This window comes from Bombyx mori, chromosome 9 (assembly GCF_030269925.1).
Source record: "Bombyx mori chromosome 9, ASM3026992v2".
NCBI classification, from domain to species: Eukaryota; Metazoa; Arthropoda; class Insecta; order Lepidoptera; family Bombycidae; genus Bombyx; species Bombyx mori.
The window spans coordinates 12,540,078-12,568,020 of record NC_085115.1 but is presented as its reverse complement, the minus strand read 5'-3'; the positions used below and the strand labels follow the sequence as shown (position 1 = coordinate 12,568,020).

The window sequence follows — 27,943 nt, the reverse complement described above, 5'->3', positions numbered from 1 at the left end:
ATCCTTAACGTCTCTTAAAATCGAAGTCTATAGCGTCGACACTTGTAAATATAAATATTTACTAACAATCACGCCACGTTAACTGGTCCCGTGCTAAGTTCGTAAAGAACTTGTGTTACAAGTACCAGATAACGGAAATAAATATAATATTTTTATTATACACTTACATATATTTAATATACACCCATAACCCTGGAAGGAATCATACAAATATCTTCCCTTGGCGGGATTCGAACCCGCGACCCCCTTGTGTAGTGACCATGTCACTTACCACTACACCAGACGGCCGTTTGAGTTCGACACAGTTAGGTCACAAATAACTAGACAAGGAAACGATTAACACCGATGATTATAATTTTCTCTTTGCAAATTGCGAGAATATAAAATTTAAAACATATTTACGCGTAATAATGATAGTGCATGACCAATTTTAGCACGGATAAATTTAATTCTTGTGAATAATATGATACGTGATACGAGTTACAATTTTTGTACAACGTTTGTTTTGAAATGGGACGACGACAGCGATGTCCATTGCGGCAAATTCGTTGATGGCGAAACCCGGATATTTTATCCGAGGCATCCGTCTTCGACATTCACCGCGGGCGACAACAGTGTGCTAGTTTTTTAACGGTCTCGATAGCGTAAAAGTTAGCTCATATTTGAGTCGACTTTTATCAAAGCCGGCAATGTGACTTTTGGACAATTATTGGTAAATCAGAAAAACGAATTATTGACTTTGTATTTCATTGGCAGTCACAAAACTCTTCTGAACGATATCTTAGATAAATAACAGGTTAAGTATTAACCTTTATTTAATGCAGGTTTTGAACCGTATTCTTTGAAGGAGACGATTATATTCAAATCAATCTGTATTGACATATCAATAACATTTTTTTGTCCAAATGCACAGATTGCCACCTTTGATAATAGACGACTCATTTGTATGAAATGGGATCCTTTGCCTACGTTTGCCGTTAGGGGCGCTATTCAAACTGCATACAAAATTGGGTTAACTTTCACGCTGTCGAGAACGTTAAAAAACTCGCATTAAGCACACAGATGTCTGTTATTCATTATATACATTTTTCATGCTATAGACTTTTTCCACATTCTGCAACTGGTTTTTGAATAGCCAATAACGAAAAAAAATGTATACATTGTAATAAATCATTATAAAAGTAGCCTTTTTGTTTCAGTAACAGTTCGGTATTTTTGAACGTTTTATTTTATTATTAAATAATGATGGAAATTAATGCTGTTTTACCTTTCAAATAGTTCGTATTTCACATGAAAGGTCACCTAAACTAGTAGTAATAGCCAGTAGGCAGCGGCAGCGGCTTGGCTCTGCCCCTGGCATTGCTGAAGTCCTTGGGCGACGGTAACCACTCACCATCAAGTGGGCCGTATGCTCGTCTGCCTACAAAGGCAATAAAAAAAAACAGTAGCAATAGCAATAGTAAAATCAATTTTTCACAAAAATGTTTGTTAGTTCTATAAACTATTGAATTTGCACTAGTTTTCCGCTGTGAATGATAAACATCATCTACAAGTCACACACCTTATCACACACCATATCACACTAAAAATGAGTACCTCCATTATTTTGGGTCGGTCAAGAACAGTTCTCATCTGCGCAACAAGTGAGACGCAGCGCATCGTCATATATATACATATAGTAAATGTTAAAAGTTCAACGCATCCCGATTCTCGCCGGGAATGGTACTGGGTATGCAATCGATTGAGGCCGGTCGCCACGGAGACAGCTTCCGCCGCTCGCACCCTTCCCTACCTACCTGCTGAATTTATAACACGTATCAATTTAATGTCACTCTTATTCGTGTTACTTAAAACGTTATTTTCATTAACATTATCGTTCAACTAAACGAAATTGTTCCGTGCTGGTGGGTAGGTACGTGTGTGTTTTTTAACACGCTTTTATTAGCTCGGTATGTAAGTATGTATGTATGTTCGTAAAGGAATCTTTGTACGTCATTTTCACCGACTTCAATTCACATAGTCCGATTAATGTGAAAATTTTCACACGCATCGAGATTCGGTTACAATATAATAATTTTATTTAACTTTGCTCTAATATGGCCAGTATCGACAGGGAAAAAAACAAAAAGTTTTAAAACTACATAAATATATTGATTAACATTATAACTGTCTACTGTTCTATTAGTTATTATATTACTGATGGTAATTTAGAAAATGACCTTGTATGGGTCGCTATTGCCCGTCATTTTTACTAGTAAAATGTATCGTAGAGGTCAGTGACATTTACGCAACAAAAGTATGGTTGCGTTCTGTAGAATAGTAATAGTCTTTTTATTCAAGCTCCGAAGACTCGACCTTGGGTTAAAAGATGAGCAAGGGCATTCACGCTTTGTTATAAGTGAGTTGCGGTAATGATCAACTAACTATTAATATGTCGTCTATTTGTGTGTTCATTTAGCGAAGACTAAGGCCCAACATAACAAAATCTCAAGCGCGGTTTTACGTAATCAATAACTAGTTACGTAGGTACGCAAGCCCGATAAACGTGTAAAACTAGGCATAAATAGATAAACTATCTGCCCTTTTGGAGATACACGTTAAGATAATGAGTCTACAAGGGCATCGTTTAGTTACTTCCTCATATGTGACGTCTGCCTTCACAAAGCATACTTTATTAATCGAGGTTTATTTGTACAAATTAAAGAAGGCCAGCGCCTTTACCCGGAACTCAGTTTCGCACGAGCGTTGACACAAAGCAAATTGTAATAATCATTTTACGTATTGAGTTTCGATGCGTGCTTGTGTGGGGGCGAAGTACTTTCAAGGGCAATCGGCGGGTAATGACCCAAACGTAACTACTTTAACAAGTTTTATACTCGATATGAACTCAAAATTGTGCATTGGTCATATTCGCAGAAGCTTTACTCTTTTATCTACCGAAGAGAGAATAATAAATTTTATATCTACGTTTTTGTTTCAGGGGGCGTTCATTGCTGAGGGAGTATGGATGGGGCTTTCAATAATGTACTGGAAGGGACACGCCAGTACTTTATGGGAGTACCAAAGCAGGTGCAAGGTGAAGGATCTGGGCAACCGGTATGGCCTGCTAGTACGTCGCCACCTGAGGAAGGAACACCAGCTCAATCCGGCGCACCAGCCGCTACTTCTCGCCCACCTTCAACAGCCGCAGCTCCTCCAGCACCATCAGAAACTCCTCCCATGGCTGTACCAGCCCCACCCCGTCCGCCGTCTGAACCAATAGAACCCGAGCCGCATATTATACATAAAGCAACTGTGATGCGAGAAGCAGCAGAAAAGCGGCGAGAGATGCCTGACATAGAAGACGAAGAGGAACCAGGGGATACACTTTCCCCACCATCGCATATAATTCGCAAACCGCCACAGCCATTACCCTCACCTGCCCCTGCTCAAGCGGCACCGAGTCCGTCCCCCGTAAGACCACCATCCGTTGCCCCACCAGCGGCAGTCGTCCCGGAACCGCAGCCCGAATTGCTGCATCGTGCGGCTTTGCATTGTGTGCAAACTCCAACGTCAAGACCTGCAGAGCATTTTGCACAGAGTCGACCACCGGATCCTTATTCGTCTTCACGGCCGCCGGAATCATATCGGCACTATCCATATGAAACAAACGGTCCAGAAAATAACCGTAATTCTCACGTATCAATAGCATCACCACAGCCTGTACTTACCTCGCGCAACAGTCCTCAAACATACGCAAGGTTATCCAGTTCTGTACCCCAACATGCCGCCAGTCGTTTACGCGAAGCTTCCGTGCATAGCTCTCCTGCACAACGTTATGCTGTGTCAATGCCGCAACCACCGCCTCCGCATAATGACCGCGTTCCACCGATACACCATCCCCAAACACCACCTTTACAAAAGCTTACTTCAGGCGATGTCAGATCTGTACATCTTTACCCGCCTATCCAACATCGACGAGAATCTTCGCCTTATACGCGGCCATCTTCACAGTTTGATCGTCATCCAACTGTACCACCAAGAAAGTATGATCCTCAGCAAGCATATTCTGGTTATAGACAAGCAACGCCGCAACCTTTACAAAATCAACGAATAGATACACACCATCAGGTGCCGTATAAACACGCAATAGACCTTATGAATTCAAATTACTCATCTCGGCCATCTGAGCGGTCACCAGTACCAGTACCACAAGCACCACATTCCCATGACGCCACGCGTTTATCGTCGCGAATGGACTACCATAGCATAAGCAGACCAGTCGATTCTAGAAGTTCCTATCCATACGCAACATCAGGCACAACAGCATTGCGATATGCTCCCGGTGCTTCTTTGCCCGCTACAATAAATTCTACTCCTGCGTCAAGGTCCCCTTATCGTACTCCGGTCACCCATAAAACGAACTATGACTATGCAACATCGAACTCAGTCCAGAGTTCATCGGTCCGTTCTTCGACTAAAGCTGGTTACCCCAATCAACAAACTCGAATGACAGTTTCAGTAACGTCGATAGTAAATCAAATGAATCAAACCAAACAGAAGCAAGAATCACCAATCACAGGAGCATCACAAGTGAATCACCTTGATCAAACGAAACAGAAACGTGAGTCCCCTTTGGATTTATCAGTGAAGACGGTGAAAAATTCTGCAGACTCTTCAACAACACAGGACGACGCAGTAGATTCCGCATCAGTCGAAGGCAAAATATTACATGCACTGCAACCACGTCCTTCGAGTAGTCGTCAAGCACCTCCAGTAGGCTATACAGCTGCACATAAAGTAGATTTCGCTCCTAATTTTACAACTCAATACGGAGAAAGAAGCACAAATGTTTCTTACAATCCACCAACACCGCAGCTTCATAATTCTGTAAGATATAACGGCACCTATGATTCTCGAAGATTACCTGAAAGTTATCCAGTAGAATCTTCTCATGTCTACGCAGAGCGGAGTAAATATGGCGTGTCTGTAGCCAGAGCAGATTATGTGCCGAGAATAGATATTACTAGAGCGTCTGGTGATCCATGTCCGGTTGATAATAGAATTCGTGATGATCGAACCTTCATAATAGAAGAAAGAAAACGACCTCAGGGTCCCATAGTTAGCAACATTCCTGATAAAATTGTTCGTTATGAGACATGGAGTTCGGATAGTCGGATAGATCGCACTGGACAATCAGCCGTCAGAGAACAACATGAGTTAATGCGACAGCCTGTTTACAACTATAGCAGTCATAAACAATTTGAAGCCTATCAAAATGAACAAAAGCGTTCCAAATCATCGGCCGCGTACCGCGATCGCATTCATCATCCTAATCATGGATATCCTAGTGGTGGTCCTTACCCTGAAATACCTTCACGGGATCTAAGTCAGTATCATGCTTTGTACCAGGATAGAAATACATCAGTAAACGCCCGGCATCATGTTATACAAAGAATTCCGAGCCATAGAGAAGTTCATTCGCAACATGTAGATCCAAACAGAGTTCCAGCCGATAAAAGAGTATTAAGTATCCTTAGAAATAGTTTAGAAACTAAACAATCTGGTTTTTCTGATGCATCTCGTCCAACAAAGCAGATACCAGAACTGATAGTAATAGATGATGTAGATGATTCTGTAATAGATATAGATCTTACTAAAGACAATGATCATCCTGAAACCAAAAAACCAAATGTAACTAAATCATCTGAAGCTATTGCTCCAAACCCAGAAAATCATAATATACAAATGCCTAAAGCTGTTGATTCACTACCACGAGATTCTGAATATCATAAACTCGACAACACTGATTTAAAAAGAAAGACACCAGAAAATGATGTTGCCAGAATTAGAACAAAAGCAGAGTTAAAAGTAATGCCTCCATCGCAAGACAGTGGAATCAAATCAAATGTTAAACATGATTTAGTTACAGAAAGTGACGGAAATAAATTACTACCTAAATCACAGAAGCAACATTTATTTAATCAAATACGAAAAGATAATCTAAGATTTGAATCTGTCATACGCTCTGATAATACTTCTGAAGCACTTATTCCAGACGTTAAGTCTGAGCCCATGAATATTGAAGAAATAGAGAGAGATGCAGAAATTTCTATTAAAACAGAACATCTATTGGAAAATTTAAATCCCGAGCGCGGTAATTTGAATGAAGACAAACCTGCTGATGATTTAGATTGGGCTAGTGCCTGTGATAGTTTTGTAGAGCAACTGAAGTCAGGTTGCCACAAGAAAAAAAATACCAAAAAACTTGATGAAACAGATAACAATAATGAAAGCAAATTAGAGCCCGAAGAAACTTCGCTACCGCCCCCAGAAATTACAATTACCGAACCTGAAGTTGTTGTCAAACAGGAACCGATAGACGAAGATGAAATAAAACCTTTAGATGAACCGTCGAATATAAACGTAGAGGTCAAAATAGAAAATATAAAAGATAATGAAAGCACAGTGCAACATACTATCCTAAACAAAAATGAAAGGAACAATTCTAAATCTGAAAAAGGTAACAAAAATGCGACCAAACCAGAAAAATCAAAAAAGGACAAAAAAATTGATAAAGAGAAACCAGTGAAAACTAAATCAAAATCAAAGAGCAAATTAGAGAAAAATGAAAACAATTCTTCATCGCCGAATACAAAAAAAGATAAACTTAAAACCTTTATAAAAGAAGAATCTGAATCTACGGATGATGATGAGCCGCTCATAAAAAGTAAAATACTTAAAGATAAAGAACAAAGTGAACGTCTCAAACATCAACTTCTTAAAGACTTATCTGAAAAGTCTGCTTACGTCAAATTAGAATGCTGTGACGTAGACGTTAATAAAAACAACAGAAAATCGCTCGACTATGACTCCACTAAAGGAAAAGAAGAGAAACAAAACAAAGGTAAACTCTCGAAGACAAAAACAAAAGGGAAATCTCTTTTCGCCGACAATACCAAAAACGAAAAGCAGATTGTAGACTCGAGTACAGACAGCGACGATGAGAAACTAAGTGTCGCCAGTAGGCTTAGAATGCGTAAAAGTGTTAAGAACGAAGATAAAGTAATTCAATCTCAAAAAACTACGCCGTCGAAAAAAATTGATAGTACTAGCAGCGCTAGTAGTAGTTCTACGCCCATTCGCAAACCGGACTTCGGTGATGGATCCGCTTTCCACCCAGGTTGGGAAGAAGAGCTTTACCGATATAAACGTTCTCTTCGTATGCCTTCAAGACTTATTGCAATACCTAGAGGGCGTTCCGGAGGACCATTTGTTAGAAAAACAGGTGTATTGTTAACTAGAGGCTCCACATCGCTCCCAGATTTGGATCCCGCTCCATTGTCACCGGCACCTTCGTCAGCACCTTCAGCAGCAACTGATGATTTATACGCAAGACGTCCAGATAAAATGACCCTTGATAGTGATTTAGATTCTAATTCAAGTTGCTCTGCTCCAAACCGTTTACATTATGATTCAGAAGCTTCCACGTCTACGGTGTTTTCATCTTCAAAACCGACTAGAAAAAGCAGCTCCATCGTCGATGTATTAATACAAAAGTGTGGAAAAAAGGAAGATAACAAAAAGAAATCTAAAGAAAAAGACGATAAAACACCTAAAGTCATACAAAAAACTTCGAATACGACAGAGTTATTGCCTACTCCAAGCTTGGGACTTTTAAAAAATAGTAACAAGGGAACTTTAAGCGCTAAAAAAGAAAAATTAATGGAAGAAATATACTATCTAGGAGCGTTTCGAAAGGAGACTGTTTCTGCATTTAGGAATGCTTTTATAAAAAATACTGACGGACTAATTGGAGCTACAGAAGAATTTGCGCCCGTAGTTCTCAAATCACGGACAAGAACCGAAAGCAGAGTTCTGAAACAAAGAGCAACAATAAAGGAAGTTTTCGGCGACGAAAGACCAGCCTCTGCCCCGCCCACATCCTGTAGAGATGATATTGATTTACAAGAAGGGAAAGACGATATTGATGTAGCATCAAAACCAATTAAGGAACCAGATCCCAAAGCAAAACTCAAACCTAAAAAAATCATAAAAGATAAATTGAAGAGAAGATCTAGTTCAATAAGAGACGGCTTGCGGAGTACAAAATCTTTAAAAAGAAACGACGCTAAGGGTCGTCTTCTTCGTTTAAAGAAGCGTAATAATCTGATTAAGTGTTTAAATAATAAAAGAATCAAAGAAATTTCCAATACCAAACAAAAACCTGAAGGGACATCCACTTCGGAAGAAAAAGAAAAACCAAAAGAAGAAGGCAGTTCTTTGGGAGCTGATGCCACCAATACAAAAAGACGTTTCAAACGACTGTTCGGCAGAAGAAAATTTAGTTCCGGTTTCGATTATATACGAAAAAAAAAGAAAATTATACGGAGAGAGGATTCCAACAATAAAATAAGAAGACCAGCAGTTAAACCTAGTCCCGAGTCCATTCACGATATCCATAAAGAAATCAAAAGCTGGTTTATCAACAAAAGTATCGGAGAAACCCACCTCCACCGTGCCGCTAGACTGGGATACACTGTAAGTATTATTTTCTTGTCTCAGTTATCCTATGAGACCAAGCCCCACCTGATGGTGAGTGGCTACCGTTGCTAATGGACATCAGCAATACCAGGGACACAACTTAGTCGCTGTCTGTCTGTCTGTCAGAATACTCTCCGGAAATCTCGTTTGAAAAAAAAACAAGTCATAGCGCCCGGGAAAGTGTTGGGAAGTTAATTCTTAAGCCGGATGGTAATGGAATATCTCTGGAAATTTACTTTGAATGTACGCAGTATTTCCAGATACTATGGATGAACTCTGCTCCAATGGACGGAGATGTGAGCGGTCATTCCGAGTAATTCATCAGATCACTCCAACTAGTAAACTAACTGAATTGTCAAGACCTTAGAATTAGAAAAATCATTTGATTCAATATCTAAGTATTTATTTGTTCAGAGGTTTTATTTTCTTCGTAATAAAGAGAAAAAAAATCGTTTATAATTCAGATTACAGACAGATAAAATTATGTGCAAGTACATATTGTGACCGACTAAAATCTTATTTTATATTCACAGGATTGTGTCGCCTATTGCTTAGAAAAAATGGAATCAGATCCGTCTGCAAAAGATAACGCGGGATTCACACCTTTACATGTGGCAGCCGCTAAGGGTCACGTGCCAATTGCGAGACTCTTACTCCAATACGGGGCAAACGTATCTGCGGCTGCTCAAGGAGGCATAAGGTGAATTAATTTTTTGACACGCTTTTTGTTATCTTGACCTGTATTTGTCTATCTGGAATTTTAATAGAACTAGTGGTAGTTTTAGTAGGACCTCTTGTAACAACTGGTGGTAGGGACTTCTTGTGAGTCCTCACGGGTATGTATGTACCACCACCCTGCCTACTTCTACCGTGAAGTAATGCGTTTCGGTTTGAAGGGTAGGGCAGCCGTTTTAACTGTACTTGAGACCTTAGAACTTATATCTCAAGTTGGGTGGCGTAGTTATGTTGTAGATGTCTATCGGCTCCAGTAATCACTTAACACCAGGTGGGCTGTGGGCTCGTCCACCCATCTAAGGAATAAATAAATAAATAAAACAACCAAATCCTGCTCCAACAACACTTCAGGCTCTGAACAAATGTCTACATCTGGAAACCTCTACACTTGATACATTTTTGGAATATATATCTTACAGACCTCTGCACGAGGCCTGCGAGAACTGCCACGTCGAGGTGATACGTCTGCTTTTGGCGTACGGCGCTGACCCACTGCTGGGCACCTACGCCGGACAAACGCCCGAAGAGTTGACGGAGGGCCAGGCGACTAAGTTCTTACGACTTCACATCGCTGACGTGCAGGGCCAGGCCATCGAGCCGTGGAGGTTTCCACCACCCACGCACGTCATAGGTAAGTATTTGTAATCGACAACATGCTATTTAATCAATTTTGAAATATGTACCTTTTTTTTTTTTAAACGATGGGGAATCCATTTACTAATACCCGGTCAAGGGGGGTAACGAACCGGGTTATGTCGGACTCCGGCACCTCCCGAGAGGAAGAGGGAGCATTTTTGTCTCTATCTAATCGTTGGTAACCTAACGAGCTATTCATGTAAAGGGCTATTCATTCCTATTATTTTTTAAATGTTAAAATTTATTTCAGATTACGAAGAAATAGGTTGCGACCCGTTGTCCTCCCCGCCGCCCGCGTCGCCCGCGCCTCCTCCGGACGCGACCATAGAAATTCAATGCACAGAAGCGCCACTACCACCCTTCTATAGTCTCAAAAACGGGTCCGGTCAGCCGTCGGATGGTCTCTGGTGCCTGCTACAGGACATTACTAATTTATTACAGGTGAATAAGGTCGTATTTTATATGAAGTAACAGTTTAAAAAGAGATGATTTCAAATTTTATAACAGCACAATCAAGGGCATATTGCAATTGATAAATAATGTTTCTAATTATATACAACAGAATATCTCTAGTAAGAAAACTTGATTTTATTTATTAATAAAAATAAATTAGTAACAAAAAAATATGCAAATATTTTCGACCAAGTATGTACTTATAATACAATACGATTTTCCCACACTAACCTTACCCAAACATTTATCAAACAAACAAATAAAACTGACGGACATTACTTTCAGATAAAATCAAAAGACAGTCTACTGAAGCAAATCCATTGCGGATCTGGTTCCCCGAAGGAGTTGCTTCGTGAAATACGAACCCAGGAGTTCTTGGAGCGAGCGCAGTGTCACCAGCTCATCTGCGCCGGCGAGAAGGTCAACATCCGAGCCTCCAAAGTGGCTCTGATCAGAGTCACGGATAAACTGCGGCAACTCTTGAAAATAGAAACAGTGCTTGTTAGCTGACATTAATTTTAACTCACAACCCTCGACGTTTGAAATGAAAATCTCATGTATCAGCATTCAAGAAATGAAAAATAAAACAAAATTAATACACAGTGCTTACTTACTATATGTGTCGAGATTCTTAGTTCGAAATCGATCATTACTAAATATTGGAAGTCACAAATTGTAGGGAAAAAACTCGATATTTGTGACTTGTTCAAGTTTAACTCAACGACGTCGATAATGCTCGGTTGGTATAAATAAATATGTATGATTAAAATAAATGTTAAATCGTAGGAGTTCAAATCGAACTCAAATATTCCAATATAAACTTTATTAAATTGAATATAACGACTAATTCTTTATCCGGATTGACAAATTTATGAAATGTGTATTTGTGGAGCTTTTGGTCTATCAACGATGATTTTGTTTCGTCGCGACCAAAGGGAATATGCTCATTCGCTCACAGTATTGGAAGCAACAGAAGACAGTTCAAAAGATCTTCAACTCTGGACTGACTACTGTAACGTAACTTTGTATCTCATTTAAGAACAATATTCTGTTATATTAGTTTCATGAGACTGTATAATTTAAGGGCAGCCATTGTGTAATCATTAATTTCATTTTTCTGTTATGATCTAGCTTTTGTAACGCTTCAACGATCCGTTGAAAATGACTAATTGAAATTTTGTCATTACGTTTTATTTACGGATGTTTTGTACGAAATTATTTGAACAACTGCTGTAAATATTGTATATAAAAATTAAAAAGATTTCTTTTGCGTATAAATGTTGCTTTAAATGTATGATATTCTCATGGGTGCTATTTAAATTGGTGTATGGTTTATCGGGTAGTGTAAGTATTTCGCTTGCTGCGTTTAGTTCTGTAAGTAGATTTTCATAGTAAAGTAATAGTTACCATAAAATAAGTTGTTAGCATAATCTTTGTGTGTGCAATAGTATACGTGAGAACTTAACACGGTGAGAATGAATTTGATGCGGGCGTTATGTCAGTCACAGGGTCGGATTAAAGCCTTAGAACGAATTGCACTCGGTGTCATCTAATGAAGACAAGCGCACTTGTCTTGTGCGCGTAAAGCACTCCAGTGCAGTCGTCTGATAACTGCACTCTCCAGTGATATGTTCATTTAGTAAATTTTTTGTACATCACCTAAGTACAGTTATAAAATAAATAAAAATTGTTGGGATTATGCTAAATAGAAAATTTGCAATCTATAAATAAAAAAAAACTACATATTATTATATATATTATTTTTTGTTTCCTTGTTATGTTTGCTAATGTTCTTTGATCGAAATATGTTTATAGAAATATTTTTCTTTATATGTAAAACATATGATTTATGTTTTATTTAAAAAAATATATTATATTAAATCAACTTTTTTATTTTTTATGAAATCAAATTATAAAGCATATCTACTGTAAATAAAATTGAATAATAATTAAAATAACAAAAAACTATTTTGTAATTTATTAAGGAGCAAAATCAGAATGCACTCAATGAAATCATGATGTATTGAATAATTGATATAATAATTTAAACTCTGATATTTACATATTATTTTGGGATATACGAGTATTTGGCGTAGCACGAGGTCATAATCCGCCCTAATATCCTTCTTTGTGGAGAATATAATGAAGAAGTACATTGTTGATCTGTGATGACGTATTATTAGTGGAAACTATCATGAGTGCGGAAATGGTGGGAATTTATTGAAATAAATGTTGTAAAAGTGCTGTATGTGTACTTTCCGAATGAAACACGCGTAATACTATGTTTTAGCATTATCTACAATGTAAGTATTATTGTAATTAATGACACATTTCTTGTTGATAATATGGAAAATAAAAATGTGAATGTTCATAATTCAATAAAAAATGATTATTTAAAACCTTTCATTTCTAGTTTTATTTACATGAAAACAATAATCTTTGATAAAATGTTAAGTTGAAACATAAAACTGAATGTTGAGACATAAAACTAGCAAAATAGGTAGTCTTCTTCGTCATTAAATATTGGTGTTTTTCTACCCTAAGGTAATGAGATTTTTTCCATAGAGGTAACTCTCTTTTCGTAAACTATGTTCTTAAACAGCGACATTTATACACTAAACTTATATATAATATACATTCATCCATTAAGTAATTTAAAAAAAAAGGCGTTTAGAGCACCGATAACATACTACAACTCAGGTATTAACTACTCAGATATTTTGTTACCATTTATTCATTATAATCAAATAAATGAATCTCTAATCAAACAGTCGATTTTTTTTCTTTTTTTTTTATGATTGAGGGATTATTGGTGGCCCGGAGGCTTTTACAGTTTTACCAGAACAGGTGAACGAGCAAATAGGGGCGGAATTTGCTAACAGCTACCCGAGCGCCTTCAAAGGAGGCCTAGCAACTCAATAGTAAGTACCTAACTGCTTCAGTCGATTTCTTTAAATCATATCTACACTACTGAAAGCCAGTCACGTTTCTTTTTTTGCCACCTATTGCTAATAGCCGGTGCTTGGAATGCATAAAAGCACCTAGAGTGGATCCGGAGTATCGGATACTAATGTGTCTCTTGAAGCCACACGTCGCACTTTGATGATAATTATGACAGAAAACTTCCTTGAAGTGCTATGTGTCACTGTAACTGTTTTATTGTATTAGCACAATCTTTTAAATGGCTTAGGAATGCATAGAGGGTAAAGATGCAAAAACACAAAAAATATTCCTTTTTATTATTTACACTAAACTATTTGGGTGAATCTGGAAAAAAACCAACTTTATATGCCTTGAATACTATTTTCTTAGATGTCTAATGATTATTAATTAATAAAAATAGTTAAAATTTCAATATTCAGATCGAAAGATTATATAAAAAATTTTGAAACTTGATTTCACATCGTGCTACAAAGAGAAGTTATATTTAAATTATACTTATATCATTTTTAGTTTCATTGGTGAAATTTTACAATAAAGGTTTTACATGAACAAAAATCGATTCAAAAACAAATCAAATATCAGATATCATACTAATATTTAGACATCAGTGACATCACTAAGTGGTAGCTTGATTTTCCTTCATTCATTTTACGCAGTAACTATTATACTAATCTGTGCATTCATTCTACTTTCGTTCAAAAGCATACTTGGTAAATAAATGAAGCTAAGCGACAATTTTAATTAAAAATATTTATTAAAAGGTTAAACTACATACAGTTGTTATTATTACAATAACTTTTCCGCGCGAAAATAAATTTCACATAACAGCCTCAAGACTTCATACGGAAAGATCACGATAATTATGAAAAAAATGACGGTTGATTTACTGTTAAACGGACGATTTTCTTGTTGCCACTTTAACTATTTTTAGACTAGTAACTACACTTTTTAGTTGAAATGTTTTATGGTTAACCCAAAAAGGTAAATCATGCTTCAAGATATAAAAAAAAAGAGAACTACAACAGCCTAAAATGTTGATTAGTGCTCAATCTAAGGAAGGAAGAGCTAGAAGTGATCCGTGTCAGAGCGATAAGTTATTTCGTACTTAAATAAGGTTATTTTATTATTCCTGCGTACATGTTTATAATACAAATAAAAGGTTTTTTATCTAAATGGCAAAACTAGAAACGACATATCAATAAAACCTAATGAAAGCGACCTTATATGTTAAAATAGTACTTACTTGGTTTTGGTTAAAACCATCACTTTCATTAGTATTCGTATGTCATAGATATTACTAAAACTGCTTTTACTTTTCGAACACTAAAGTTTTCGCGGCTACGTACGATTGAGTTCTACCGTAAAAGTAATGTTTAGGATGTATGCGATAGTAGTTTTCGAGTAGCTCTTTCAAGATCTTTAAAAGGCGTTACTTTTCAAAACGAAACGTGGCAACACTGCATGACGGAATACTGATTTGGGCGAGGCTGCCTTGTTTATAATATTTATTATTTTTCTTATTCGTTTATGAAAATATAGTGCAGAAGATTAGTTTTACTAAACGTAGCATTGGAATTGTTTTGAACAATATAAACACGTTATGTCTAGTCAATAAGGTTTGAAAGATTATAAATAATGACGATAAAAATATTCGATTATTATTTTGAATGTAATGAATTTTGTTATTATTCACAGAAGATGAAGTGTACGTTCCTTGTACTCGCAGTTGCGAGTTTGGTGAGGACCCAAGCACCTGAAAATGGTATCTATAATCAGAACTATCCGGAAGGAAACCAGAATAATACACAATATCGTCCCGGGCCCCAAATCCCTTACGGCAGTTTTCCCGTAAATAATGAATATCAACAGCCACCTCAAAGCTCTTTCTACCAGGACAGCCTCTACAACAGTGACAGCTATGCTGAAAATGAAAATGATGTCGAAAATACTGCGAGTGTATATGCTGGCTTAGATTACGAAGAGAAGTACCGATGTCCACCCAACTGGCTCCGCTACAAAGAGTCATGTTATCGGTTTACGAAGTCTCCTGATCGTCCTAGAAATGAAGCAAGAAAAATATGCCAAGCCTATGAAGCTGATTTAGTAGCCGTCAATAGCCCTGAAGAACATGGTTTTATAATAAACAATTTAATGAGGCTCGACCCTCAGAAGGGTTCATGGTATATAGGAGCTCACCAACAGTCTCCAGGTTATTGGTCCAATGATTATGATGGTTCACAGTTGACAGGTCTTGAGAATGCTTTCTTCGACGATCGACAATTTTCATTAAATAGTTATAATATATTTCCTAAAGATTTTTTGGTATACAAATTTTCACATCAAGATGGACGCTGGGGCTTAGCTGCTGTAGAAGGTACACAATATTATCACTTTATATGTGAGGGGCAAATGCAGCGTTTACATTATTTAATAGAAGAAGAAAGATCATTCACTTATGGCTTAGATACTTATGATCCAGAAAGGATTCCGAGAGGTCCATATTTTGTAAAACAGCCGGAAGATACTGTTTATGATCCTTTAAGAAATCATTATGTCCAACTTACTTGTATAGCAGGAGGATTTCCAGCTCCAACTTACAAATGGTTCGGAGAAGATTATCAAGTTGACAGTCCAGTTTACACAGAAATAGATCCTTTAGCTGACAGTAGGATTATATTAAGTGGAGGAACTTTAATGATTTATAACCCTGACAGTGAAAAGGATAATACAAAATATCACTGTACAGCTACAAACAAGTTTGGTACGATTAGATCAGAATCTGTCCGGTTGTCATTTGGATTCATAAGAGATTTCAATCAAAAGAGGCCAGTAGAAAGTGGAAATCAATACTGGGGTAAAGTAATGTATTGTGATCCTCCTTCGTACTATCCAGCTGTAAATATTCTGTGGGCTCGGAATTATTTCCCTAACCTTGTGGAAGAAGATAAACGTGTCTTTGTGTCATATGACGGTGGCCTCTATTTCTCAGCTTTAGAAACAATAGACCGAGGCAACTATAGTTGTAATGTAATGAGTAAAGTGTCTGATGAAGGCAGAAATGGTCCATTCTTTCCCTTACAGGTTTATCCGCATTCAGATTATCAGCAATTGAAATTCCCAAATAGCTTTCCTAAAGTATTTCCTGAAGCTCCAGTGGTTGGGCAAGAAGTCCGCCTGGAATGTGTCACATTTGGCTACCCAGTACCTTCTTATAATTGGACCAGACAGAATGGCCTTATACCTAAAAAAGCTCAATTGAGTAATTTTGACCGGGTTTTAACAATACCCAATGTAGGTGTAGAGGATGAAGGCGAATATATTTGTGATGTTCACAATGACAGAGCGAGGATATCAAATAGTGTGTATTTAAAAGTACAAGCTGAACCAAATTTTACAATTCCTCTTGGCGATAAACATATGGACAACAAAGGAGAATTACATTGGAACTGTGAGGCATTTGGGATACCAGATGTTAATTACACATGGTGGAAAAATGGTAAAAAACTAAAAAAAGATAATCTAGAACCACAGGACCGTGATAGGTACATTATTCAAGACAATGTTTTGATTATAAAATATTTAGACCCAACAAGAGATCCTGGAATGTACCAGTGTGAAGCAAAGAATCAATTGAAAGCTAGTTACTCGTCAGCGCAATTACGAGTGCTCTCTTTGAAACCATCATTTAAAAAACATCCTTTAGAATTGGAGACATACGGTTCTGAAGGTGGAAATGTGACATTAAAATGCAAACCAGAAGCTGCCCCAAAGCCAACATTCACTTGGAAAAAAGACAACATAGTTATTGGGGCAGGAGGAAAAAGATTCATTACCGAAAATGGGAATTTAATTATTAGACAACTTTCCAGAGATGATGAGGGCGTGTACACATGCGTCGCAAAGAATCAATACGGCACTGATGAGAGTAGAGGTCGTCTAATTGTCTTACGTGCACCACGTTTCCTTGAAAAACTCCCCCCTCGGATCACTGCACAAGTGAATTCAGTAGTTTTCTTGCACTGTAATGCCGATGTAGATCCTATTTTAGATACAGCGTATCTATGGAACCATAATGGCTTGCGGATTAAAGACTCATCAGATCTGTATGTCAACAAAAGAATAAAAATTGACGGTGGTGAGCTAACTATTTACAATGTAAGTCTTTCGGATGTGGGAGATTACGAATGTGTCGTTAAGTCCGCTATCGGAAGAATCTCTTCTCATGTGCAGCTGCGTATAGAGGGCCCGCCAGGTCCGCCGGGAGGCGTACAAATACTTGGCATACAGAGGTCTTCGGTGACCCTAGAGTGGACCGACAGTAACTCAAACGGTCGCCCTATAACTGGATACATGCTGACCGGACGCACCCACTGGAACTCAACTTGGTACGTGATCAGCGAGAATATACCCAACGTAATGGAAGTCGATAGATACAATGGGCGTAAACGAGCCACTGTTTCCACGACGCTTCTACCGTGGGCCATATATGAGTTTAGAATTCAAGCTATTAATATACTGGGTCCGGGGCAACCGTCCGCGCCGAGTCCGCAGTTCTCAACGTCGGGAGACAAGCCCTATGAGGCGCCCGCGAACGTTAGCGGCGGCGGCGGGAAGACCGGTGACCTCACAATCACGTGGACGCCCTTACCGACCTCCCTCCAAAACGGACCCGGCATACATTACAAAATATTCTGGCGCCGGAACGGCTCCGAAGTCGAATTTCAGTCCTTGCTTCTTAAGAAGTACGGAAACATCGGGACATACGTCGTGCACATATCTTCCACGTATTTCTACACGCCGTACGATGTCAAAGTACAAGCCTTCAACGATATAGGTCCCGGGCCAGAGAGCGAAGTAGTAACCATTTATTCGGCGGAGGACATGCCGCAGGTCGCGCCGCAGCTGGTCTCCGCGCGGTCCTTTAACTCCACAGCCCTGAACGTGACCTGGAACCCGATCGATCAGTCGCGCGAGAGGCTGCGCGGCAAGCTGATAGGCCACCGTCTCAAGTACTGGAAACAGGAGAACAAAGAAGAGGAGTGCATCTACTATTTGTCTCGAACGACTCGAAATTGGGCTCTTATAGTTGGTCTCCAGCCAGATACATATTATTATGTGAAGGTATAATTTATATTTGATCAACTATGAACTTGAACTTTACTGGTGGTAGGACCTTTTGTGAGTCCGCCCGGGTAGCTACCACCGCCCTGCCTATTTCTGCCGTGAAGCAGTAATGTGTTTCGGTTTGAAGGGTAGGGCAGCCGTTGTAACCATACATGAGACCTTAGAACTTATATCTCAAGATGGGTGACGCATTTACGTTGTAGATGTCTATGGGCTCCAGTAACCACTTAACACCAGGTAGGCTGCGAGCTCGTCCACCCATTTAAGCAATAAAAAAAGAACATATTATTGGTATGCGTGTACTATCACAATAATGTGTTCCCCAGGTGATGGCGTTCAACTCAGCGGGAGAAGGCCCGGAAAGCGAGCGATACTTGGAGCGCACGTTCCGCAAGGCGCCACAGAAGCCCCCGGCCTCCGTCAACGTGTGGGCCCACGACCCCACCACCCTGCGCGTCGTGTGGCGGTATGTCCAACCCACCAACGAGGAAGAACCTCTGCTCGGATATAAGGTTAGTGTTGCGGAGTGCCGTCGAGCACACACCACTAGTTTATAAATAGGAAAACTGAATTAACAGACTAGAAAAATGTAAGGAGTTGTAAATGTTTACTGGTGGTAGGAACTCTTGTGAGTCCGCATGGGTAGGTACCACCATCCTGCCTATGTCTGCCGTGAAGCAGTAATGCGTTTCGGTTTGAAGGGTGGGGCAGTCGTTGTAACTATACTGTAACCTTGAGAATTTTTATCTCAAGGTGGGTGGCGCATTTACGTTGTAGATGTCTATGGGCTCCAGTAACCACTTAACACCAGGCGGGCTCTGGGCTCTTCGATCCATCAAAGCAATAAAATAATAATAATGTAAAATTAGAAATTTAAAACTGTTGTTTTATATATATTTAAAGAATGCCTTCCATCGATTAGTAAAATTAATGCGAAAGAAACCTTAAAATGGCTGACATATATATTGTTTTACAGTTTTTTACAGTATATTGTAGTTGCAAGTTATCCAGAAGGATACATAAAATTATTATTATATTTATTATATATTTGTTAATGTTGCAATTAAGGAGTGTAGTTTCAAACGTTGAACAATTATTACTAGTTAGGCATTCGACATCCGCAACGCCTTTATATTGGATCTTCTGCGCTCTCTTCTAAACGATAAACTAAAACAGTTTCAGTAAACGAATTACAAGGTTGTAACTATAAATATAAATCAATAAACTTCAAAACGAGACGCAAAAATATATCGTGGCCTAAATAGATAGGATGGTCATAAAAATTGATGCGAGTGCTCAATATAAACCTCCAATGCACGTAGTAATGTTTTCTTTTACTTTTGTATATATATTTATGTATATATATATATATATATTTTTTATTGCCCTTGTAGGCAGACGAGCATACGGCCCACCTGATGGTGAGTGGTTACCGTCGCCCCTAGACTTCAGCAATCTCAGGGGCAGAGCCAAGCTGCTGCCTACCTGTATATACCTATCTGTATATACTGTTATTTATATCGTTTTAGGTACGATTATGGGAGCTCGACCAAGACATGAGCACAGCGAACGATACCATTGTACCGATCGAGCACAAACTAGAGGCCTACATCAGCAACATCATTCCGGGCAAGTCGTACAACCTTCGCGTGCTGGCCTACTCCAACGGCGGCGACGGCAGGATGTCCTCCCCAACCATCGCCTTCCAGATCGGAGACTACCATTCCGAAGCGTACGGCTACTACGCGAGAGGATCCACGTCCAACCATCGACACAAGCCGGTCGAGTTTCTACTAGCATCGATATTTCTTGTTTATTTTTGTGTAATCCACCATCGAAGTCTCGATTAAGTTGAAATTCTAAGTTTCTCCATGACCATTCAAGTGAATAAGAAATTTCATATTTTGATACTCCGTTCTATTTCGTAGTATGTCAGTCAATTTTATTTTGTTAAAAGTAACTATTGTTACACAAATATTTACATATTTTTTTTTTTTTGTAATTTTATTTTATTCCGCCCATGTCAAGTGATTATGTAACTTTCTATCACAATATTTATTTTGTTTGATCTGTATATTTTGCACTGATTTTTAAATGCGATTTTGATTTTTTTCATATTTAAATTGTAGAAAATTAATTTTAAGTTTAAATGTAAGTTGACAATAAGTGTATGTATCGCAATAAGTATAAAATAAAATATGTTCATTTCACCTTTAGTTGAACTAAGACTCAGAATAATGTTTTTGGGTACGGCAGCTTCAATTTGAACTATATTTTTATACAAATAAATGATACATTGAAAATATGAATGGTTGTAAAAGAAATACACATTTATGTATTCTAAGATATGGGTAACATAATTTTACTACTCAAATAGAATCTCTTAGCTTTTAAGTAATGATAGATTGCAGTCTATCGATAATCCGAGCCATTTTATACCTTTTTTTAAATTATTGAAAATACCCATCTGATTTTATTATATTAAGGGTATTTTAAAAATATAAATTTTCAAATATTGATCAATAAATACATTTTTTTATACAATTCGTTTTAATATTCAAACAACCTGTTTAGTAAAATTCGTAAACTTTATTCATGTAAAAGCATTTTAATCATAATTTTTTAGATTTACTTTTACATTTCAAATACTTAGTATCATCAGAATGTGAATTATCAAAGTCTTCACTGCTTTTTCTTTTCAATAACGAATTATCGTTTGCAGATGTCGACTGCTTCAATGGTTGTAGACCGACAGCAAAGGGAATTTCGTTTCCTTCTCCATTCGTATCGATGTTACTTAATTCGGGATCAGCGCTCCCCACATCACTAGACTCGTGTAGTAAATTTTCAATCGACTGATCTGCTTTTGCATCGATATTATCAGTCAAGTCCCTTAAAGGTTCTGGGAATTGTTTTTTTATTTGATCGCGCGATACTTCAGCACTGAAGTGGTTATGATCATTATTGGAATCCTTGTCGATACTATCCCAAGGATTTTCACTTCTGTTGACATCATGATTTGCCTCTGATGTGGCGTCCGAGTCATCGAACATGTTTATACCAAAGTCTTGAATGTTCGATCGTCCACTAGTAATTTGTTCATCAATAATATTAGTTTTGTTGTCGGTTTCCATTTTATTCTTATGAACATTCTTTTCCAAATTCATTAGATCTTTGATTATTTCGTCACGCTCCTGATTTGCACGTTCGTTTTCGAAACAACTTTCCGCATTATGTTTTGGAGTCGACATTAAGCAGTCGATTTCGTCTTTGAATTCGCTGTTTTGTGGAAGCTGCAAGCCGAAGTCGTATTCGTCGTTTCTCCTCAAGTCTTCAACAGTTAATGAATTATAAGATTGATTCAGATTTTCGTTTAAGTGCGATATTTTTGTGTCCAGTAACGACATATTGAAACTGGTCGCTAAACCTGCACTTGCTGGAGTCTCATTCAACTGTTGATCTTCATAATATTTCTTGATGTCGTCGCCAAGTGACTTCGTAAAGTATTGCATGTCGCCATCGATACATGAGAAATCTGCAGCGCCCATCGACTCCATAGTATTATTATTTTCCTGAAGACGTGAGTCTAGAACTACATAACTTTCTTGTTCTCCAAACGTGTCCGGGAGGATCTCATTGAGGCTATTCAGAGCATCCTGGTGCGCAAACTGACCGGGGCCTTTGTCGTAGTTATTCATCGTCGAAAAGTTTTTCTGGCCTAGTATCATTTCTCCCCGTTCAATGGATTTTGACAAATCATCGATACTTTTGATTTCCGATGGGTCGGCTACCTTTTCTATAATGTTTGGCTGCTCTATAACTTCGTATTGTATTTCGCTGCTCTGCACCATGTCGAGAAGGACTTGCTCGTTGACGTTAATATAGGAGCCGTCACCGGATTCAAAAAGTATGGGCAGATCAGTCGGGAGTCCGGCGTTCTTCAATGCGTTAACATATTGAGACATCGCTGTGTTCATTTTGGTAGTGGCAGTGTTACTTGGACTAGTAATTTTTCCATTATTATAACTAGAAGCAGCTGATTCGCTGTTATCTTTGCAATATGTGCTTGCCGAATCCATTATATTAGCCGAAACATTTGGATCTGCGTACATGACGTCGTTTTCCATGTAATTCGGTGCGTCAATTCCACAGATGCTATTTACTGCTTGTGATAATGTCACTTTATCCATGTAATCCTGAAAACAGAAATAATTAGGCCACAGAAATCCGTAAGAGCGACTGTGAGCGCATCTCAGCTTGGAATTAAGTTTCTTTCATAACAATTAAGTTCGTGACACCTGCATATGTCGAGTCTGCAAATGCTTCAAGTGATGTATAGCCTTCCGCGAGTCCTGCTCGCGACGAAGTAGTGCCCGTTCCGCAGCACGGCCCAGTGGGGCGGGGCCATCCCAGCCCGATCGCTAGAATTGTGCACATTTAACATTTATCATCATACAAGTCACGTCATTACGGATCCTCCTGATCCATTAACGGTGCTTTTAGGTACTACAAACACCGGTCACTATCCTCGTCGAACCCGTCGCTTGCGACGAAGGGATCGGCCAGCGAATTAACCCTTAGACACAGCCCACTGAGTTTCTCGTCGGATCTTCTCAGTGGGTCGCGTTTCCGATCCACTGCTCTTGCCAGGGCCAGTGTTAGCAACACTCCGGCTTGAGCCCCGTGAGCTCACCGATACGTTAGGGTGAAGCTGAAATACCCTCTCAAGACTATCACCACAGGTAAGAAAAAATAAATAAAAAATAAACATGCAACAGTGAAAATACGGCCCAATGATATCGCGGTCAGCTAACTAGAATAAGATAGATGGATTCAATCTTGTTTTTTTATGATTTAAGGTTTAGTGGTGGCCCGGAGGTCTTTCCAGTTTCACCAGGACAGGTGGGCGAGCAAAGGCACAGTCAGGAGGGGTAGGATTAGCTAACAGCTGCCCGAGAGCTTCCGAAGGAGACCTAACAACTCGAGAGCAGCTGCTTCGCGGATGAATCTACTACCGAATCGGAATCGCGACCTGCTGAGAAGATCCGGCGAGAAACTCAGCGGACTGATGCATGGGTTAGGGTCAATCGTGTGATATCGACGGTCCTTCCAAGAAATTCTACTTGAAAGAAGAGAGTTGAAATGTCCAATGTTTCAATGGAATTTTCATGTTACGTAAACGATCAATTCCCTAGAAATACACAGCGTACAGTGAACCGTTTAGTTCGGTCGGTTCTCACGCGAACTTTAACATACAACTGCTACCTTACAACATGGGGTGTGGACTGCGAATGAGTTGATTTTTTAATTCAAACCTTCGGTAGTTTTCTTAAGGTTGTGAGGGGTTACTATGACTCGTTTTTGCGAACGATAACACGGCCAACTACTACTACACTTCGTACATAAGTCTTCGTACTTTACGGTTAATATATTCACCTTGATTCCGACATTTACAACAAGATTGATAATAAACATCTACCAAAACTAACCCTCATGCTAGGCCTGCCCCGTCGAGGTTTTATAACTCGGGGGGCGTTCGGGTAATCAATCATGGAGCTCCCTCCATTCTCGATGTCAAAAGGAATCCTGACGACCATGTCCTGCATATAACGTGTATTGTGCTTTTTTTATATTGCTTAGATGGTTGGACGAGCTCACAGCCCACCTGGTGTTAAGCGGTTACTGGAGCCCATAGACATCTACAACGTACCTAAATGCTGCCACCCAACTTGAGATATGAGTTCTAAGGTCTCAATATAGTTACAACGGCTGCCCTACCCTTCAAATCGAAACGCATTACTGCTTCACGGTAGAAATAGGTGGGGAGGTGGTACCTACCCCTGCGTACTCACAAGAGGTCCTACCACCAGTAATTATGCAAATAATAGAGACAAACCGACCCAAACCAAATTTGACTAGGTGCATTCTGACTGTTTCTGCCGTGTATTATTATGCATTAGGAGGATCGGATTATCCAATAAAAATTGGGATATCGACTTAATGTCTGAAGGTGGGTGGCGACATTCACATTCTGATATCTATCGACTTCAGTGACCGCCTTCATTTACACCAGGTGAATCGTGAGATCGTTTACCAATTCAATGAAGCAAGTTACGATCAAAATATGGACAAAGTTCTAAAAAGTCAATAGAATCGATATAGTCTAATGAGACTGATATGATATTTCACAATCCGTTTCCTCAACGCTTAGCAAAACGTTAAATAATCTTGATTTGCCGAAAATATTGAGCTTTTTACTGTCCCTTAGGACTCTGGGTTCTACGGGCTTAATAATATTCACCAGGAATGCGTTTAAAAGAAGATCGTGCGGAATGCCTGACAAACCTATATAGTTCAGTGTGCATCCGATAAATGATTATAGATAAATAATGTAATTAAATTAAAATATACTGTAGCTTACAACAGTCAACATTAATAGAGTTAATACTAATAATAAATTAATTTAAGTTAATACTAATAATAAAAAATAAAAGCAATATTTTTTTTTATATAATTATAAAAAAAAAAATTGCTTTTATTTACCCTGTTATTTCTTTCTAAGCCGTGTGGTGCTGAATTAGAGTTGACTGACGTCATTTGTGGCGTTGAGTGACTCGCCTCATTCTCCTTCGAAGGAACCTAATTGTGCAACAAAAAATGTTATGGTACTAATAAATAGCTATAGAAAATACAAGTACATCTGGTTCTCTGCGTTTTGTACCATATGTTTATTTATATATTTATAACTTTATATACTAGACAATATAAAGGCGGACTTAATGCCATAGGCATTCTCTGACAGTCTACCTTAGGGGGGTGCAGAGATAAGCCTTGGTGCCCTGAGATGATCTTCAAATGATCTTGTGCAGTGAATTTTTACAGAGACCATTTTTGGTCATGTACTATCAAGTTCTGAAATTATCTCTCTTTCACGGTGCTTCCTGACTGACATAATATTTACGTTATCAAACGAGATTTGCCATCAATAAATTCCTCAGTGAAATGCCTATCACTATGGGCTGTGGTCCTGGCATTGTTGTTGTTCATCAATAATCCTTACGACTCACATCAGTGTGTCTGTCTTCAAATAAACCAATAACCAAATAATTAAATGTTACTCTTCTTTGCAACTATTACCTAAGCACTATTGCGTAATATTAATACAGTACCTGCGAATGCAAATCAACAAGGGACTGCGGCGGTCGATTGATAACAACGGGCGGCATAAAGACGGGCAGCTCGCCTGAAAACAAACTTAACGAATGTAGCGACCACAACTAGCCTAGTTGTTTCAGGATATTTTTTCTCCTCTATAATCGTAAGTAGCCTAAGCGACTATTTAAACAACGCGTAGACGGGACGTGAGCTCATAGGGATTAATCTGAGAATATTTGGTAACACTACTTCTTACTGGTGATAGGATCTCATGTGAGTCCGCACGGGCAGATACCACCATCCTGCCTATTTCTGCCATGAAGCAGTAATGCGTTTCGCTTTGAAGGGTGGGGCAGCCATTGTAACTGTACTTGAGAACTTAGAACTTATATCTCAAGGTGGGTGGCGTATTTACGTCGTAAATGTCTATGGGCTCCAGTAACCACATAACACCAGGTGGGCTGTGAGCTCGTTCACTCATCTAAGCAATAAAAAAATAATAAAAAAACACTAGCCCTAGCAAGAGCAATGCTCCGCTGCACCTACAATCGGATCGGAAACGCAACCCATAGAGAAGAACAAGCGAGAAACTCGGTGGGTTGGGTAATAATGTTAAACAACACCTAATACGGTGCATTTGTTATAATACTAAATATTTTTAAAACTAAATATTAACGCTGAACTATTATGGTAGTCGAAGATACGTTTGTGAATTCAGCCTTCTCGCCTTAGAAGTACTCGTCTAATCTTATGAACGATAATTAATTTAAACTAATTCAAATTTGCGATATTTTTATCCTTAAATTAAAAAATGTATTAAACTATATTAAAGTAGGAATACTAAACCTATTCAAATATTAGTTATCTACAAAAACCTGTACCCGCAATTTGATCTAATTATTTAGTAATTATTAATTGAAAATACTCGTTGATTCATTTTGAGTTTTTGAAAGAGGACTTTAGTAAGAAAAGAGTAAAATTATCAAGTGCAACTCACTGTTATTGGCAATGCCCAAACCCTCTTTAGTAACTTTAGATAGTCCCTTAATTTTTAAAAACTGAGCTGCGGACACCAGTTCATCTAAGTTCTCTTCTAAGCACTGAGTCTTCCCGCAATACATAAACTCGACTAGGCATTTTAAAACGTTAAATCTCATTTTCAATATTATAAGAGGTTCGCCGGGTTGTTTTTGTAATACTTCCTGAAAATGATTAGTTGGAACATTTGACAATCCTAAAGAAGTAGAAAATAATGAACACGTATTTTCATATTTACTTTTTCTTAAAAATTAGTTTACTACTAACTAAATTAGAATTTATACTTAGTAATTGCTTTCTATTAAGTAATGATAGTTATTTTCTTGGTAACGCCCATGTCCATGAGACCAGTGACCACGTCCCATTAGGTAGGATACAAAATTTACAGAGAAGTTTTCCTCTGATTTTTATGTGCTTTTAGTTTTTCTTTATGTTTTATATGTATTCCTATTTTAAAAGTGGTTTTATCATTTTAAAATAGCAGTAATTACCTGAAAATAAGTACTACTTGCGGCTAACACAGCTTTGTGTACTCGTAAGGTATGAGAGCTACACATTAGAGTCATGTCCACTAATGATTGCATTTGCAATAATTTCCCAAATCTAGACATCATGTGTTCAGAATAATCTTCATAATGGAGGCTGTACCGTACGGGAGCCATTTCAGAAATGGCAGGAATAAGACAAATTTGTAATGTCGATTTGATTGACGGTTAACAAAAGAAAAACTAATTAATTTTCCAAACAGCCTGTATAATTTCTGCAAGTTATACCTCCAGTATTTAAATAGATACCTGATTTTGACATTTCTAATCAACTAATATGTATAGTTTTATTTTGTCGGGTTTTACGAGTTCGAACAAGAAGTTTTTAATCAATTTTAATTGTGTAAAAATATGTATTTACGGGGTTAATATAAAATCCAGATGGTTGGCTACAATGTTTTGATTTTTTGTCAGTATGATTTGATCTGATATTTATACCTAATGCTTCGGTTTATATTTATTTGTATTTTTGGTATAGTACATGTTCTTATTGTCCGTTAGGGGTTATTTGTAATTTTAATTTGTAAGATGGCACTAAGACTATTTAAGATTCCTAACCTAAGTTAAGTAGTTTGGGAAATATTAGTTATTTATAATTCTACTCAAACTTAAAGACCCCCTAGTTGATAATCCACTTTGTAATAGTCCCACTCGCCTTTTTCGTGGAAGAAATATGTAACGAAATTTGCGTCTCAGTGATAAACGATAGGTTTTATTTATTTAATTATGTATTTATTACACTTCATGTAAAATTTACATTGGCGGACTTAATGCCTAAAGTATTCTTTACC

The 27,943-nt window shown here is 38.2% G+C and overlaps 3 protein-coding genes across 6 annotated transcripts in view; 2 read left to right on the top strand and 1 right to left on the bottom strand.

The window, feature by feature from the left end:
• LOC101735345 (uncharacterized) overlaps nt 1–12,753 on the top strand; it is a 62,456-nt gene extending 49,703 nt beyond the window's left edge. For all 3 annotated transcript variants that reach the window (XM_012694728.4, XM_012694726.4, XM_004931106.5), the window contains 5 exons: nt 2,981–8,520; nt 9,057–9,223; nt 9,678–9,889; nt 10,145–10,335; nt 10,633–12,753. In XM_012694728.4, coding sequence (XP_012550182.2) covers nt 3,004–8,520; nt 9,057–9,223; nt 9,678–9,889; nt 10,145–10,335; nt 10,633–10,857 — 6,312 coding nt within the window. In that variant the 5' untranslated portion in view covers nt 2,981–3,003 and the 3' untranslated portion in view covers nt 10,858–12,753. The remainder of the gene's footprint in view (nt 1–2,980; nt 8,521–9,056; nt 9,224–9,677; nt 9,890–10,144; nt 10,336–10,632) is intronic.
• A 1,272-nt stretch (nt 12,754–14,025) lies between these two features.
• Nucleotides 14,026–20,958, top strand: LOC101747138 (contactin). 2 transcript variants are annotated; one of them, XM_062670188.1, is made up of 4 exons: nt 14,026–14,404; nt 14,986–18,411; nt 18,741–18,926; nt 19,944–20,958. In XM_062670188.1, exons 2-4 carry the CDS (start codon nt 14,989–14,991, stop codon nt 20,262–20,264), a joined length of 3,930 nt encoding a protein of 1,309 aa, XP_062526172.1. In that variant the 5' UTR covers nt 14,026–14,404; nt 14,986–14,988; the 3' UTR covers nt 20,265–20,958. The 2 variants fall into 2 exon arrangements, with proteins under 2 accessions (XP_062526172.1, XP_004931162.2); XM_004931105.5 differs by lacking the exon at nt 14,026–14,404 and adding an exon at nt 14,634–14,906.
• A 25-nt stretch (nt 20,959–20,983) lies between these two features.
• Nucleotides 20,984–27,328, bottom strand: LOC101747003 (uncharacterized). Its single transcript, XM_004931104.5, has 7 exons — nt 27,099–27,328; nt 26,567–26,771; nt 25,584–25,657; nt 24,958–25,053; nt 23,904–24,014; nt 22,713–22,835; nt 20,984–22,610 (listed from the first exon to the last, which is right to left on the bottom strand). The coding sequence occupies exons 1-7, from the start codon at nt 27,267–27,269 to the stop codon at nt 21,027–21,029; spliced, it is 2,364 nt and encodes a 787-aa protein (XP_004931161.2). The 5' UTR covers nt 27,270–27,328; the 3' UTR covers nt 20,984–21,026.
• Between the last annotated feature and the right edge of the window lie 615 nt (nt 27,329–27,943).

What these genes read in the sequence shown, in the direction of transcription:
- LOC101747138 (XM_062670188.1), top strand. Translation starts at nt 14,989, where the DNA reads ATGAAGTGTACGTTCCTTGTACTCGCAGTTGCGAGTTTGGTGAGGACC. An exon ending in ATACATATTATTATGTGAAG is followed by an intron (nt 18,412 to 18,740) that starts GTATAATTTATA and finishes TGTGTTCCCCAG; the next exon opens with GTGATGGCGTTCAACTCAGC. An exon ending in AACCTCTGCTCGGATATAAG is followed by an intron (nt 18,927 to 19,943) that starts GTTAGTGTTGCG and finishes ATATCGTTTTAG; the next exon opens with GTACGATTATGGGAGCTCGA.
- LOC101747003 (XM_004931104.5), bottom strand. Translation starts at nt 27,269, where the DNA reads ATGGCTCCCGTACGGTACAGCCTCCATTATGAAGATTATTCTGAACAC. An exon ending in GCTTAGAAAGAAATAACAGG is followed by an intron (nt 24,015 to 24,957) that starts GTAAATAAAAGC and finishes CGTTATATGCAG; the next exon opens with GACATGGTCGTCAGGATTCC. An exon ending in GGGGCAGGCCTAGCATGAGG is followed by an intron (nt 22,836 to 23,903) that starts GTTAGTTTTGGT and finishes GCACAATTCTAG; the next exon opens with CGATCGGGCTGGGATGGCCC.